General features: G+C 36.0%; 1 protein-coding gene across 3 annotated transcripts in view; it reads left to right on the forward strand.

Annotated features, from left to right (window-relative positions):
- Positions 1-17,366, forward strand: part of POF1B (POF1B actin binding protein) — a 110,082-nt gene that overhangs the window by 39,720 nt on the left and 52,996 nt on the right. For all 3 annotated transcript variants that reach the window (XM_089324226.1, XM_002720251.6, XM_008272992.4), the window contains exons 5-6: positions 4,683-4,784; positions 10,174-10,356. In XM_089324226.1, the coding sequence (XP_089180352.1) occupies positions 4,683-4,784; positions 10,174-10,356 (285 nt within the window). The remainder of the gene's footprint in view (positions 1-4,682; positions 4,785-10,173; positions 10,357-17,366) is intronic.

The following is a 17,366-nucleotide window of genomic DNA, read 5'->3' on the forward strand; positions in this document are numbered from 1 at the left end:
AAGCTGCAAAGTATTAAAACTGTAGCAGCTCATTAAGAAATCTAATGTTTCTGATTTTTTTGCTGATTTTTTTGTTTAGAATAGTTTATTCATATAAATATTTGGTTTTACTTTCTTAAAGATTTGGGGGAAAGTACCCTTCTAAATATGGAGTATATTTTTTTTTCACAAAGTCATTTCAAATAATAAGATCTTAATGTATTCTGGAGAGAATTAGCACCATTAGTGCCTAAACTATTCTTTTTTTTTTTTAATAAATGGTTCAGTACTTGTACCAAAATTTAGCTCACAGAGAAGAAAAATTGATTTTTTTTTTGCCAAATTTGCCCCTCCTTTATTTTTCGATTGATTTGAAAGGCCAAGTTAGAGAGAGAGAGAAAGACAGAGAGATATTCCAACTGCTGCTTCACTCCCCAGATGGCCAAATGGCCAGAGGTGGGCCAACCTGAAGTAGGGGCCTGGAGTTTCATCCAGGTCTCCACATGAGTGCAGGGGCCCAGGTATTGGTCTATCCACCACTGATTTCACAGGTTCATTAGCAGGAAGCTGGATCAGAAGTGGAACAGCTGGGACTCCAGTGCCATGTGGGATACAGGCGTCACAGGTGGTAGCATGACCCACTGATCCACAATGCCTGCCCATTCCCCCTCCCCAATCCCTTAGAAGAGGCTATATCTTTAAAATAGAGGTCATATCTCTCTCACTATCCACTCTGCCTGTCAAAAAAAAATAGAGGTCAGATCATCCCTTCTCACTCAATCACCTGTTCATTTGCTATGGGGAATTCAAAATGGATAAATTTCCTTCCTTCAATAAGCCAACTTTTATATATTTTTAAACTTGATATCCAAGAAATATTCTAAGAAGATTTTAAATATTATGGTATTGATTTTAAATATATTACTTTATTATTAAAAGACAATGCCATTTGTAAGCTAGAATCACAGATTAAGGGTACTTGAAAATATATTATTTTACTTGATACAATATATCTTGCATTATAATCTCTGTGATAAGGAAACTGAGCCTGAGACAGTTAAAAATTTACATAGGTTTCCACAGCACATATAGGTGACGGAGGAAGAACTGTAATATAGATTGTATGGTTCCATACCTTTTTCATTAGATTTGTTTCCATAGATTTTACTAATAAAACTCAATGAATTTCTAGTAGTCCAAGTCCAGTTTACTTTGTAGTTATCACCTATTGACTTCTCTGAAGCATCTATGCCTTTGACTTCCTATGTTTTTGAATATTTCTTTTCTCTTGACGTCTGTGATATTTTTGCTTTTCTGATTCTTAGTTTTTTAAAAACTTGTCTGAATATCTATCTTTGGTCTTCACTTTCAGCAATTGCATGTTACTTAGCACTGCTAAGCAGGTGGTTCTGAAATCTGGATCTGCAGCATTGAACTTCCCACCTAGTTACAGACTTGTGTTTTCAACTGTGTGCTAGATGTCTTTATCTGAGTGCCCAAATGCACAATTTTTGTAAAAGAGAATGCTTGGTAGTTGTTTAGGATCGTTTGATACATGTTAAAGGAATTACAGTGCACTATATACTTTGCTAAGTGTTATGAGGAATTAAAGCATGAATCAGCCCTAGATTGTTGCTAGGAAAGTACATAAAACTCAACATGTTTCTATGTTTTTATTTTTAAGATTTATTTATTTATTTACTTGAAATGCAGAGTGACAGGGAGAGGGAGAGACAGAGTGAGAGAATGATCTGCTGATTTACTCCCCAAATGGCTGCAATGACTGAGGCTGGGCCATACCAACCAGAAGCCCAGAATTCTATCCTGGTCTCCTACATGGGTGGCAAGGGCCCAAGAACTTGGGCTGTCATTTGTAACATTTGCTGTTTTCCCAGTTGCATTAGCATAGAGCTGGATTGGAAGTAAAACAGTTGAGCTCAAACTAGCACTCCATTGTGGGATGTCAGTGTGGCAAGTGACAACTTAATTTGCTGTACCACAATACCCACTGCAAAGTTTTTGTTTCTGGTACCAATGGCCATACAGTAGACACCTCAGATTTGAAATCTCAGAGTCATCTTTGAAAAGTACTGTTCTAGCGGTAGGTGTTTGGCCTGACAGTGAAGATGCCAATATCCCATATTTGAGTCATGGTTGTGGCTCCTGACTCTAGATTTTTGCTAATGCAGAATGTGGGAGTCAGAAGGTGATGCCTGAAATAGTTGATTCCCTGTCACTTGTGTGAGAGAACTGAGCTGAGTTCCTGGATCCTGGCTTTGACCTGACCCAGCCCTAGCCATTGTGGCTATTTGGGGAGTGAACCAGTGGAAAGAAGAGCACACTCCTTCAAATAATAATAATAATAATAATAATAATAATAATAATAGAATCTGTGTATCTCCGTTTTTTAAAAAAAGTACTGATCATGATCATTAGGATAATCTTCTAACTTGTCTCCTCACCTATACCCTTTCTGAACCCTTTCTGTTCTCTAATTAATCTTCTTGATTAATTAGACTTCTGTTGATCTTACATTCCTGATTAAAAGTACTTAACGATTTCTCACTGCTTGTAGAACCAAAGTTCTGTCTGCTAAATATAACTTACTCTTTTCCAAACTTGGTGACTTAAGTTATTTTTCACTTGGAAAATCATCTTTCATCTCTTCAGATCCAAGGACCACCTCAACCTTTAAAACACTACTTGAACCAAGTACCCTACATGAGCACTGCCAGATGAAACTCAGTTTTTCCTACTTTTACCTCTATCCTATATGTTCTTTATCTGTAGCTCTATGAACATGTATCACAATCTACCTTGTAGTATAGATGTTTATATTCATATATTATCTAGACCAGTGATTGACAAAATGTTTCTGTAAAGGCCCATATAGTACATATTTTAGGCTTTGTAGCCCATATAGGTCCTAGATCTCCTTTTTTAAATTTTTAATTTGTTTTGTTTGTTTGTTTTGGTGGGTGGAGAGAGAGAGAGAGCGCTCCCATCTATTGGTTGACTTCCCCAAATGACTGTCATTGCCAGGGCTGGGCTGAGGCTGATATGAAGAGCCAGGGACTCAATCCAGGTCTCCCACATTGGGGATAGGGACCCAACTACTTGAGGCATTATCATCTTAAGAGATGCATTAGTAGGAAGTTGGAATTAGAAGCTGTAGCCAGTAATGGAACCCAGGCACTACAATGTGGGACATGGGTGTCTTAACTGGTATCTTACTTGCTAGGTGAAATACCTGTCCCTGTTTTTTTTTTTTTCTTTCTAGTTCTCAAAAAAATCTAAATACTATTCTGCACTTGAGAACAGTAAAAAATTTTCTGCCATAGTTTGGTGACCACTGATGAATATTAAATTCTCCTGGTAATAATATAAGTCTGATTCATGTTTATATGCCTCATAGCTCTTAGCAAAGTATGTTGTGCATAGCAAGCACCTAAATCTTACATGATTGCAAAAAACTACCAAAGAAATTCTCTTTTACGAAACAAATGCAAAATAGCGTCTAAAAGAATATTTCTAATTTTATCCATCTTTAGATTTAATAGTTCATCAACTAGTCAAATTTAGTCACACATTTTACTAAAATATCCATGAACCATTTAGTTAAATCACCTTTTATTCAAACTTGAATACAGGAAGTATATAGCTTTTGATTCAAAGTGTCTTGCCTTCTCAACAACCAGTGTCTTGGGCCTGTTGTTCTAAGAATACTTATTATAGCAGATGATAAAAATGCTAGCACGTTTTGTTTATTTTGAAATAGTTCTATACACATTAACTGCTTATATTTTTGGCCATCCCTCCTTCTATACCATTCCCCTATTTTATAAAATAAATGAGTGCAAACTTTGTTTTGTATCAAAGCAACAACAAAAAAATCCCAGCTCTCCCTATATAAATAAGACTCAATGAAAAACAAGAGAAAAATAATGTAGTACCTTATACATTTATTTTAGACTTCTTATATGATTCTTATTAGTCTTTCCTTGGCTTCATTCAGATCTTGGACATGTCACCAGCCTTTATTTCATTGGCTGACATCTTCTAACCACTTGGCTAATCCTACAGTAATTTAGTTGATTGTACAGAGATACAGTGGCTCTTGAAGCCTCTACTCTGTTCTTAATATTCAAAACATATGTTGTACTGAGAGTCTCAGCCTTGATTATAATCACATGTAAGAACTGTACACTTCAAGGGCACCCAAATTGAGTTCTAGGAAAAAAAAATCTTTAATATAGTTATACCTACTTTATGGATTAGTAGTTTCAAATTATGTTTATTTTGCAATTGTTCAACAATACTTTCGCATAGAAAGAAACCTGCCAGTGAAGCCAATTTAAATGAGGTTGACCTCCTGCTTGTCTACCTCAGAGGAAACTCATTATAACTTGCCTGAGGAATAGAAAAAAAAAATTGCTTTCCTGTCCTACTCCAATCTCCCCCAAAGATTTCGTTAGATTTAATAAAATGTAGTGGGAGAAATTCAGATTGTTCTTTTTGATAAAATGGACTATATTTATTACTATTTCCGTACATTAGTCAGAACTTTATTGATATGTCATTGCTACTGTCTTCCTCCATTCTGCCATTACCTCGCAGCCTGTTAGAGACGATATTTGCTTTAGTTAAGAGTCATAGGAAAAGATACTTTTTAAAGCAAAACACAATCTTTCCCATCTTTGTAGGAACCACTGTCGCCATTCCTAAGAGGGGGCCATTTCTTCCCAGGAAACAATGTTATTTATGAAAAAACAATAAGAAAAGTAGAGAAGCTGAATACAGACCAGGTAAGTAATATTTCTTTTTAAAATTGTTATGTAAGTGTATAACTTAATGCATGAATATTTTAAGGAAGTTAAAATCACGAAGTGTTAGAAAAGACCACCATGTGTTTTGACAGTGTGTCATTATGCCTGCACTTCGCATCATCCTTTATACTTTCATATCCATTTTCTCATGTGATGTATTATTGTCCCCATTTTACTAAAAGGGAAATCAAGGATATGTGAGGTCACATAGAAAATTAGTAAATTAGTGGTGGAGGGGCTGGTGTTGTGGCACAGCAGATGAAGCCACCACCTGCAACACCAGCATCCCATACGGGTGCCAGTTTGAGTCCCCGGTATTCCACCTCTCAGCCAGTTCCCTGCTAGTGTGCCTAGGAAAGCAGTGGAAGATGGAACAAGTGCTTGAGTTCCTGCATGCATATGGGAGATCCAGATGGAATTCCAGGCTCCTGGCTTCTACCTGGCCCACCCACAAACTGGGTGACTTAAAACAAGAAAAATGTATTATCTCACAGTTCTGGAGGCCCGAAGTCTGAAATTCACTGTGTGACTAGGACCATGATCCCTCTGAAGCTACCTGGGAAGGAATTTTCACACCTGTCTTCTAGCATCTGGTAGCCTCGGGCATTCCTTGGTTTGTGGTACATCATTAATCCTCTGTATTCATGTGGGACCTTCCCAGTATATTCTCACATTATCTTTTTCTGTGCATGCATACTTTTGTGTTCAAATTTTCCATTTTTATAAGGACACCATTGTATGAGATTAGGGACCATCCTGATGATTATCCCTTGATTAACTATATAAGAAACTATTTCCAAACAAGGTCACATTTTAATTTACTTGGAGTTAGGTATCTTTGAGAAGACAGTACAATTAAACCCATAACAGACAGTTATTATTGAATTAGTTTTCATAACAAATTCACTTTTCTCATGTGTATATCAAACTAACTAAAAAAATACTAGATTTTTCTTTTTAAACTTCTTAGCATGAGAACATGTTTTATTTTTATGAGCACTATGGACAGTTGTTACCAGAGTGATAGGTACTAACTCATTATTTATTTGATGTCCCGTAAAATTGAAATGCAATAAACTCCAAGACATATACATCCATATATTTAAGAATTTTATGTGCTTAGAAAGCTGGATATATTCTGAAAGGTATGATATGATATGTATTTTACACAAATCTTCCAAAGAAACCACAGAGTACTTCTGGACATTTGAGTCCAAATAGAAGCATTTCATCAAATATTTCTGTTCTTCAAGGAACACTTTCCTGAAGCTGTTAAATTATAATATATGTCCCTTACCCAACCAGACTGCCAAAACAAAAGTCTGATGTATTTTAGACAGTAAGAAATGTTTGAGGCACATCATTCCATGCTGCTTCCAGCTTCTTGTTTCAAAGAAAGTAAATGACCTTTTTAATTATTGGTCTCTAGAGTTTGCTATTTGGCTGGAACAACTAAAGAAAAGTTCTAAGAGATCACTGTTTCGCTTACTGCTTTTTTAACAATTTTATAATAGTTTTCAATTTACAAAACAAAAATTATGAAGTAGTACAAAATTCCTATATATCCCATTCCCAGCTTCCCCTATTATTTTTTTTAAGATTTATTTATTTATTTGAAGGCAGAGTTACAGAAAGACAGAGACAGAGAGAGAGAGAGAGATGTCTTCCATCCTCTGGTTCACTTCCCAAATTATTAGTATATTTGTCACAAACTGTAAATCATATGCAGCTTCTGTACTATTAAATATAATATTTACTTCTTTATGCCAACTTTTTCTTATTAACGACTTAAAACCACTTGGAATTTTTTAAAACTTTCATGGAAGCTCTTTGAGGTAAAAGGAACCATACAGATGGAACAAACTATGAGGATAAGCTGGATAAAACCAGAGTATGAATGAACCTATTTACTATGCACATATGACTGCAACAAATAATACCAGTTCTTAGCAGAGGGTTTTTTTTTAGTGAAAGGGTGGTAAAGCAGTACCAATTGCAAGATAATTATCCAGCTCATATGATTTTCACTGTGCATTTCTTTTTTCTCTATCAAAACCAAAAAGTATGAAAAATCAAAAATGTTTGATTTTTCATACTTTGAAACTTCAACTTATGATTTGCTTAAAATATAGTTAAAATTATGTATCTTGCTTTAGAACAATATCTTTAGTTGTTACATGTAAGGCATGCGGAGCCGGCTGAAATGCCCATGAGAGTATTTCAGGCATGGAAAGCCAAGACACTCTGGGGGAAAAAAAAAAAAAACTAAATGAAAGATCTCCACAAGTGAGATCCCAGTGGAAAGAACGGGTCATCAAAGAAGGAGGTACCTTTCTCTGAAGGGAGGAGAGAACTTCCACTTTGACCATGGCCTTGTCTAAATATGATCAGAGTCGGTGAACTCAGGGGGCTTCCATAGCCTTGGCAGCTCATGACTAGAGCCTAGGGTGATTACTGAGGCCATAAACAAGAGTGTCAATTTGTTAAGTCAACAACAGGAGTCACTGTGCACTTACTCCTCATGTAGGATCTTTGTCCTTAGTGTGCTGTACATTGAGATTTAATGCTATACCTAGTACTCAAACAGTATTTTTCACTTTATGTTTCTGTGTGGGAGCAAACTGTTGAAATCTTTACTTAATGTATGCTAAACTGATCTTCTGTATATAAAGAGAATCGAAAATGAATCTTGATGTGAATGGAAGGGGAGAGGGAGTGGATAAGGGGAGGGTTGCGGGTGGGAGGGACGTTATGGGGGGGAAGCCATTGTAATCCATATTCTGTACTTTGGAAATTTATATTCATTAAATAAAAGTTAAAAAAAAAAAAAACTCTGAAGAATCAAAAACTAAAAACCTCCAAGACTTCAAAGATATCAGTGAATGGTTCAGAGGCCAAATGGGCTCAGGGAAACTGTGAGGTACAACAGATGGGAATGGCAGTGTTCTAGTCAAGAGTCAGCTGATACACTGGAAAGAAATATGATTAAGAAAGGGGCTCTTGGGGCTGATGTTTTGGCATAGAAGGTAAAGCCACCGCCTGCCACACTGGCATCCCATATGGGCATCAGTTCAAGTCCTGGCTGCTCCACTTCTGATCCAGTTCCCTGCTAATGAGCCTGCAAAAGCAGCAGAGGATGGCTCAAGAGCTTGGGCCCCTGCACCCATGTAGGAGACCTGGATGAAGCTCCTGGCTCCTGGCTTCAGCCTGGTCCAGCTCTGGCTATTGCAGCCATTTGGGGAATGAACCAGTGGAAATCTGAAAGGAAGAAAGGGAGGGAGGGGAGGGAGGGGAGGGAGGAGAGAAGGAAGAAAGAAAGGAAGTAAGGTAGGTAGGGAGGAAGGGACTTTTTTTTCCTTTATTACTCCCTGTTAATGTACCCTTTCCAAGTGTTTCCTAACTTGTTTTTTGAGGAACACAGGTTTGTTTGTTTTTTGTTTTGTTTTTGTTTTTGTTTTTGTTTTTTCCTTCAGGAGGGATCCTATTTTAGTAGTATATAAACTCCCCATTGACTGATGGTCTGCTCAGATTGTCAGTGTGATTTTATGCTATTCCAATAAATTAAGGGATTGTGTAACATAATAGAACATATTCACTCTCAAAGTGTGTAAGAAAGTTGCTGGTAACCTACATTTAGTTTCCTAAACTGTAAAGATCTTATTGTTAGCATACTTGTAAATCTTGAGACTTGAAAAAAGTCTTGAGAAAATGATTCTATTAATTATTTCTATGACCTTTACTAGCTGTATATCTACCAAGCTGTATATCTACTTGTTGCATACATGAAATGGTCATTTGTATACATAATAAAAATTCAGAGTATTCAACAAAATAAAAATTATAAAAATAATATAAAGAGTATGAAAAGATACATGGAAAAACTGATTTCTTTATCTGGGCTGTCTTGTCTTCTCAGAGGCAACCACTCTTAAAGTTTCTTGGTCAGTGCATGTAAAAGCAGTTGTATATGTTTGTAAATGTATACTCATATGTATGTGCATCGTTTTAAAGTTAAACCATAGGGGAGCATATTATTCATTCTTATACACTGTTGCTTTTTTCACTTAAAATAGATTAAAAATTACTTCATGTAAAAATTTTAAATATGAAATACTTTACTGTATTTTCCAACTTTCCACAATCAAAAGTAAATACAGCAAGCATCTACTTTCAAAATTAACTGTATTGCATGAATGTAAAATTATGTTTCAAAATAGAGTATTCTTTCGAAAACAGTTTTCCTGATGTCCCTTTGTGAAGTAGAGTAATACCAAAATAATAAAGCATATTCAAATATACCTGAAATCCTAAAACTAAAATAACTACCTGTATTTTCTTAGTATGTGTTCTATACTCACCAGAAAGCAAGTCATGAAAATTAAACAAGAAAATAACAAAGCTTTAGTTTAAAAAAAGCAAACTGCAGATATCTTGAGATCAGTAAATGTCATCCAGTATCCCGAATGAACTCTAAGCTAGGAATCATGAGTTACAGTTCCAATTTTGCCACTAACTAGCTATGCTATTATAAGTATTTCATCTTTTCTGGACCCCAGGAAGATTTTTTCCCCTGCAAAATTAGTGGAATATGTAATTATAAATTTGATGACAACAATGTTGATGTAGAAATAATAAACGTTTATTTCTCACCTATAAGTTTCTAGTACATATGCTATACAATTTACAGACATTAATTCATTTATTACAACAATCCAATGAGACATGTACTATCTCTAGTTTTACGAATGAGGAAATTGAGGTTTACATAAAGATTGCATAAACAGTTTCCCAAGATCACAGAGTAAGTGGTAGAATCAGAGTTACAGTATGGATTTTCTGGCTTTGAAGAATTAGTAATTGGTTTTCAATCTTTTATTTTTAAATTCATGCTCAGTTTTCATAAGCATAAAAATTTGCCCCCATTGTGACTTTAGTATGCTTCCTGACACTGAAAATCACTACATTATATTATTTTCTAATTTTATATCCTTCTATGTTCACTATTAGAGTGTTATTACGTAGTTAGATACTTAAGTACCTGTTGAATCATTAGAGATTAATTAATATTAATATTCATTATAGTCTCAGTATTAACCAGAATATTAATTGAATCAGAACATAAAATTCCCTAACCGATCTAGGTTAGTGTTTAGATAGTCCTAGCCACCTGATCAAATAAAAAGAGAATTTAATACAAATTTTACCAATGGACTAATTTGAAAAATAATATATCACTAATAAAAACTGTAAGTTTTAGGTTTTGAATTACTATTAAAGAGCACATTAAATTTTAAAAATAGTTTCAGTTTTTTATTTATTATTAATTGTTATTCTCAGTGACTATTTTTGACATATGTGTGTGTTTTAGGAATATTATCCTCAAGTTCAATGCCATCATCACATTGTACAACAGCCCCAGATCATCCACTCTACGCAATGCCAACAGTCCCATTCTGGCCAACAAATACAAACTATCACAGGAAGTGATTCAATTTCTACAAACACAGGAGATGAATTGTGCCATAGTGGATCAAGCCAATTACATGAACAGGTAAGATCAATCAGCAATTCCTTCTCAACTCAAAGGATTTTCTGGGATCTCTCTTATACCACTGTACAGGTACTCACATTAACTTTCATGAAAATATTGTTTTGTTATAGCACTTTAAAAACAAACTTTTTCATTTCCGCTCAAAGATAAAACAATATTAAATCTATGTGGTATGTTATGATCTGTTTAATGAATGACTAGCTGATCCTCACTTCTAAAATGGACCCAGCAATTGCACAACATTAAATACTTTTAAGAGTTATGACATTAAATGAACAATGAATTGGAAATAATATTATCTAAGATGATTGTAATGTTCACATGTCACAAGCTGGTAATTACTTCCTGTATGTCTTCTTTGAGAATATATCATACTAAGTCAAGTCAGAATGTTTATGCATTTTATTACATATTACAACAAAATAGAAACTAAAACAGTTGCTAAGGAGAAATCTCCTGGGATATAATCCTCAGTGACTGATTTATGTTATGAAGTCTTCAGAATCTTGTAAACTCTGCTATACAAGTGTTAAAGAAAAACAGGTTTTCTTGTATCTTGACAAAACCAACAGTCATAACTGGAACAGTGGGTAATCATTCACCATTTCTGTTTTTTCATGTCAAATCGACCTCTCTCATGGGCATCTCTTACTAAAAGACAAAAGAAAAGAATAATAAATAAAGAAGGATTCTGACTATACAAGAATTTGATGGGCTTGCATTAAATGTTATGGAAGATTATTTTTAAGGACTGCAACTTTGAAATATACACTTTGGCCATATTGGTTAAAGAAAAAACTACAAGTGATTTACAAATATTTTTTCCAACCTAAAAAAATGCACAAGGTGGTCTTTTCTCTGAATGTCTGTATGTAAATAATGGCTTCTAGAACAACTCACAAACACAATCTAGAGTGTATTGATTTTCTTATGTATTGGGTTAGTAATGACCATAAAAAAGCCTTTTTATTAGATTAAATAATTTTAAATTGTCATTTGTATAACTCGAAGTTGTTCAGATATCAACAATTTCATATGGTTCAATCTAATTCTTAACTTTGCTTTCCATTAGTTTCCTCTAATAGGGGAAATGTAGCAAGCACATAAAACATAATACAAAACAAAATGTCTGTCATGAAAGAAGGTTGACAAACATGCTTTGGGAAAAGAAGAGACAAGAAATTAATTTCAGCTGGGAGATCAAGTGAGGTTTTCCTGAGGAGGTGGAAATTGACCTGTATTTGAAAAATGGGGAATTTCCATATGTGGTATTCTGGTGTTGCTTGGAGGTGATATCATAGGAAGAGGGACTCATGTAAACAAAATCATAGACTTGGAAAAATACATTTGAAGTTTCAAGACTTGATTTGTATGTCATGGAAGACATGTGATAAGGAATACTAGAGTATAGTATTAATGTGAATTGTTAAGACCAGGTCTTGAGGTTGGTTCTGGGCTTTCTTTAGCAGACAACAAAGTGAATGAAGGTTATGAAGTAGGAAAATACTGCTGGGTATGTTTTAGAAGGTAAACTGTAGCAGCTTTTTGTAAGATAGGCTAGCATATAGATTAGTTTTCTTCTTACAATGATCCTATTACAAAAGTGTTATTGTTGTGCTTATTCAGATAAGGAAACTGAGGACTGTCACGGAGGTAGTTTCTCTCGCTCTCACTCTCACTCTCGCTCTCGCTCTGTCTCTCTTTCTCTTTCTCGCTCTTTCTTTCCCTGCTCTTCCCTCCCTCTTAAATAAATAAGTACCGGGGCTGGCGCTGTGGCATAGTGGGTAAAGCTGCTGCCTGTGGTGCTGGCATCACATATGGACACCGGTTCTAGTCCTGGCTGCTCCACTTTCGATCAGCTCTCTGCTATGGCCTGGGAAAGCAGTGAAAGATGGCCCGGGTCCTTGGGCCACTGCACCTTCATGTGAGACCCAGAAGAATCTCCTGGCTCCTGGCTTCAGATTGGCACAGCCCCAGTCGTCCTGGCCATTTGGGGAGTGAACCAGCAGATGGAAGACCCCCCCCCTTCCCTTTACCTCTCTGTGGCACTGCCTTTCAAATAAATAAATAAATACATATTTTTTAAAAATAAAAAAATAAGTATATAAAATGTAAAGAATTATAAAGTAGACATACTTTAGGCTATTTTACTTTTTTACTAATAAGTTTAATGGAAACTTACAAATTGTGTGTATTATATGTGATGTTTTCAAACATGTGTACATTACTTATTGTCCAGTCAGGGTAAATATATTTATGTCTGCAAATATTTAATATTTATTTATGGTGAAAACAGTTTAAAATTTTGTATAATTTAAAGAGAAAAATATACAGTACATTAACATTGTCCATATTAACCGTACTGTGCACCAGCACTCCTGAACTTTTATAACATTCTAACTGTGACTTCATACCCATTAGCCAACCTTTCCCCATTGCTCCCTATTCCCTTCCCTCCCTATGTTCTGATAGTCACCATTACACTTTTAACTTCTGTAAGATCACTGTTCTGTAGAATCCACATATGACTGAGACTGTGTGACACTTGTCTCTCTGGACTTGGCTTATTTCACTTAACATAGTGACCTCCAGTTTCATACAAATTGTTGTAAATGATAAGATTTCATCATTTAAGAAGGAGTAATATTCCCTTGTGTGTATGTTCTTTTTATTTATCCATTCATTAGTGGATGAACACTTAGGCTGTTTTCATTTCTTGGATATTATGAATACTGTTGCTGTACATATGGAAGTACATAAATCTCTTTGATAGAGAAACCAGGAACTAGGAGCTTCTTCCGAGTCTCCCACTTAGGTGCAGGGGCCCAAGCAGTTGGGCCATCTTCTGCTTTCCCAGGCCTTAGCAGAGAGCTGTGTTGGAAGAGGAGCATGTGGCAGTAGAACCAGCACCTATATGGGATGCTGGCGCCACTGGCGGAGGATTAACCTACTGCACCATAGCATCGGCCCCAACTTAGGATTTTAATTCAATTATTTTAGCTTATGAAACTTTATTCTACTGAGCCACATGGCCTTCAGCGATTGACTTGGCTGAACTGAAGTTCAGTTTCTTTATCTATAGTAAAAATCATATTTTAATGTATTATATATGCCACAAGAGAATTAAATGACTTAAAATATGTAAAACATCCAGGTTAATGCTAAACTTATGGATGTTAAAATGGATGTTTGATTCTTGACTTTCTTGCTCTCTCAACTCAGACCTGAAATGTTTTAAAGCATTAATATAAAAATTGTTCCCATTGAAATAGTATTTTTTATAAAACTAAATCACCTTTAAAGTTCCTTTGGCAAAAAAAGGCATTAAAATATTTTTCAAAATTGGGTATCTAAAAATCTGGCTTCAAAATCTTTTTACAATACTGATTTATGTTTATTTCCCATGGTCCTCTCTAGTAACATCATCATTTTGTTTTCAAATTCAAAATATGATGAGTCATATGTCCTTCCTTGCAGAAATTAAGAAAAACATGCTGTGATAATTTTCCTGCTATTAGCAAGGAACAGATAATTTCTCACATGTTAGCAACAAGAAAAAGCTCAGCTAACTCATTTTAGAAGTTGTCATACAGGTGCTTTTTATAAGAACAACTCAAATAATGATCTATATTGTGTGTGCAACTCTTTTCCACTTGGCTTAAGGCTTCCAGGGAATCTTTTGAAATCATGGAAAGTTGTAAAAGGAACATTCCTTCTCTCTTGGATAGTGCTATTACCAGTGAGGAATTCTTCAATTTGTGACTTGATGCCTTTCTTCAATCATTCAGTAATTCACTTTTAGTAGACATCAAAACAGCACAGATCTTACCATCAGCTACTTTTTGGCAGGTCTTTAGGAAGCATGCTACATTGTTTATTTAACAGACTTCATTCACTGATGATGGGATTTTGATGCTGGTTAGTTTAATAAATTCAGCAGTTCTGTCCCTTCACTCGTAAACATTTGGTTCAAACCCTTCTCCGTAATTGTTGCTTTTTTTATCCCTATTATTGAAAATGAGTGCTTTTATGCAAATACTATTCCTTCTAAATACTAAATTCATATCTGTTTGGGGCCCAACGCTACCTTGTATGTCTCCTGTTATTTTCAGCAGCCTCCTCTTATAGTAAACTTTTTCTAGGCAAGAATTTTTAATAATTTATTCATTTCTTTTCCTTGGAAAGAATAGAGACAGGGAGAAAGAGAGAGATGGAGATCATTTCTATCTGCTTAATTCACTCCCCCAAATGCCTGCAACAGCCAGGACTGGGACAGGCCAAAGCCAGGATCCCAGAACTCAATCCTGGTCTCCCACATAGGTGGCAGGGACCCAGGTACTTCTGCTATCATCTGGTTTCTCACAAATTGCACATTTGGGCCAGAATGGGCCAGGAAGCTTGATGGGAAATGAAGTAGCCAAGTCTTGAAGCAGACTCTCTGATATGGGATGCATGTGTCCGAAGTGGTTACTTAACTGCTGTGCCTAACACTCACCCCTTTGGTACCCTTTTGAACTCTTTTTTTTAAATATTTATTTGCCTGGAAGAGTTAGAAGGTAGGAGGGAGGGAAGGAAGGAGAAAGAGACAGACAGACAAATAACATCTTCAATCTGCTGGTCACTCCCCAAATGGCCACAACAGCCAAAGCTGGGCCAGGCCAAAGCCTGGAGCCAGGAGCTTCATCCAGGTCTCCCACATGGAAGTGGGAGCCCAAGTATTTGGGCCATTCTCTGCTGCTTTCCCAGGCACATTAGCAGGGAGCTGGATCAGAAGTGGAGCAGCTAGGACTCAAACTGGCACCCACATAGGATGCGGGTGTAGCAGGTAGGGGCTTAACTTGCTGTGCCATAGTGCCACTCTCCCTCCTTTTGAACTCTTGCTTTACAACAGACTCATTTTTTTTAAATTTTTACTTGCTTTCTCTTTTTACAAATAAGCTTTTCTTTATTTATTGATGTAATACATATCATAACTTATGGGATCAAATAGTATTAAAAGGCATAAAACAAACAGCAGTTCCCTGTTTCAATATTCTTAACTACCCAGACTTGATTCTCAGAGGCAACCATTTTCTTTTTTTTTTTTTTTTTTTAGATTTACTTATTTATTTGAAAGGCACAGGCAGAGAGAGAGAGAGAGAGAGAGAGAAGTCTTCCATCTAATGGTTCACTACCCAGATGGCTGCAATGGCTGGAGCTGGGCTAATCCGAAGCCAGGAGCCAGGAACCTCTTCTGGGTCTCCCATATGGGTGCAGAGGTCCAAGGACTTGGGCTATCTTTTAGTGCTTTCCCAGGCCATAATAGAGAGCTGGATTGGAAGTGGAGCAGCCAGGACTAGAACTGGTGGCCATATGGGATGCCAGCACTGTAGGCAGCAGCTTTACCCACTACGCCACAGTGCCAGCCCCACAACTATTTTCCATTCTTAGTTTCGTCTTGGATTTGGATGTGCTTCCATATCACTAATGTGCATAAACTTAATTCTGCTTTATCTTGTTCCATCAATGTTCTATGTTATCTGTTGATAATGTGGTACATATTTAGATTTCTTAATCTTCCATCTACCTGTTTCAATCTCTTCCACCATTCCAATATGAATAAATCTCCATTTTTTATTGAATCAATATTTAGTGTTTATATTTTGATTGATATAATGTGTTTACTGCTCAACCAATTTGTGTATTATTTTTTCTTCTTTTACTTGTACAACTATTTCTTCTTTTGATGGTGTGAATAATTCCATATTCAGTTTCATTCTTTTGATTTTCTGTGTATATGTTGCTAATTCTTTTCTTAGTATGATTTTATACACAGTAAACAGTTCTGATGTTTGTCAATCAACCATCTCTAATCAACATTCTGCTCTCCTTAAAAATCTGCAGTCCATAGACACTGCCCCTATTGGCTTGAATTATTGCTATCTTCTGACCTTCTGGTCACTCTCCCATCCTTCAAGAGTTTCATCAACAAGCTTACAATCTTCTCTTTCATTTGCACTGAACCCTGCCCTGGAATCATCTCTAAGAACTTCACCACCCATATCAGCGATCTTTCCCACACTCATTATCCTCAATTTCTTCATTGCTGTGTCTTCACTCCACATAAACGTTTGCCTCTCTTTGAACTTATATTATTACTTGAAACAGTTTAGCCTGGAATTCTGAATATCTCTTTCTCTTATCATCACTTTCTTATATCATCTCCTACTCTCTTATTTCTACTTAACCTTGCCCTCACCAAGCTCTCTTTCCCTAAGTACTAAGCTATTGGTTTCCATTACCAATCAATTCATCAGTGCTCTTGCTAGAAGCCCTTAAATATTCTTGCTAACTTCTCCTATTACTACCCTCACTTTGCTGATTTCTCACTTTAGTTAGACTTCCATTCACATTCTCTGCTCATAAATTTTTACTTCCTTGTCAAAATATTCCTTGACTTTTCTTTAGAAAAACCCCAAACAAGGTTGTCTTAGTCTAGCATGGGTTGTCTCTTGTTTGTCTGGACACCCTGCATTGCTAGATGATTCTTTTAATTAATTTATACTGGCTTGTTGCCACAGTCTTCAATGTCTAAGCTTTATCTACCTCAGTCTACTCATATTCTAAATCCCATTGCTGCTCTTTCCCTCTCTGTAGGTGGCCTTGTCTTCTACTGAAAATGGGCAATGAATTTCAAATTTTAGCCTGTACCAGAATCAGTTGGATTACCCGTGTAAATTAGAGATTGCTAGGTCCAAAAATTTGCATTTCCAGGTTCCCTGCTTATCCTAATGCTACTAGTCCAGGGACCACAATTTGAATTCACCATGTGAACTGCTACAGTACTTCATTTCACTGACACCTTTTTCTATACCTTGAGTAAAATTCTGATTCTTTTGCTCTTCAAGAATCAGGACTATAAACTTGGCTTCTAGGTGACTCTCTTCTCAAGCCCACCTTTCTGTTGACTTATAATTCCATGTTTTTTGTCCCTTTACCTGCAAAATTTCCAAAGGAGGAAGGCATGCTGA

The sequence above is a fragment of the Oryctolagus cuniculus genome, chromosome X (assembly GCF_051225735.1).
Source record: "Oryctolagus cuniculus isolate XC-2025 breed Fujian yellow rabbit chromosome X, ASM5122573v1, whole genome shotgun sequence".
Lineage (NCBI taxonomy): Eukaryota > Metazoa > Chordata > Mammalia > Lagomorpha > Leporidae > Oryctolagus > Oryctolagus cuniculus.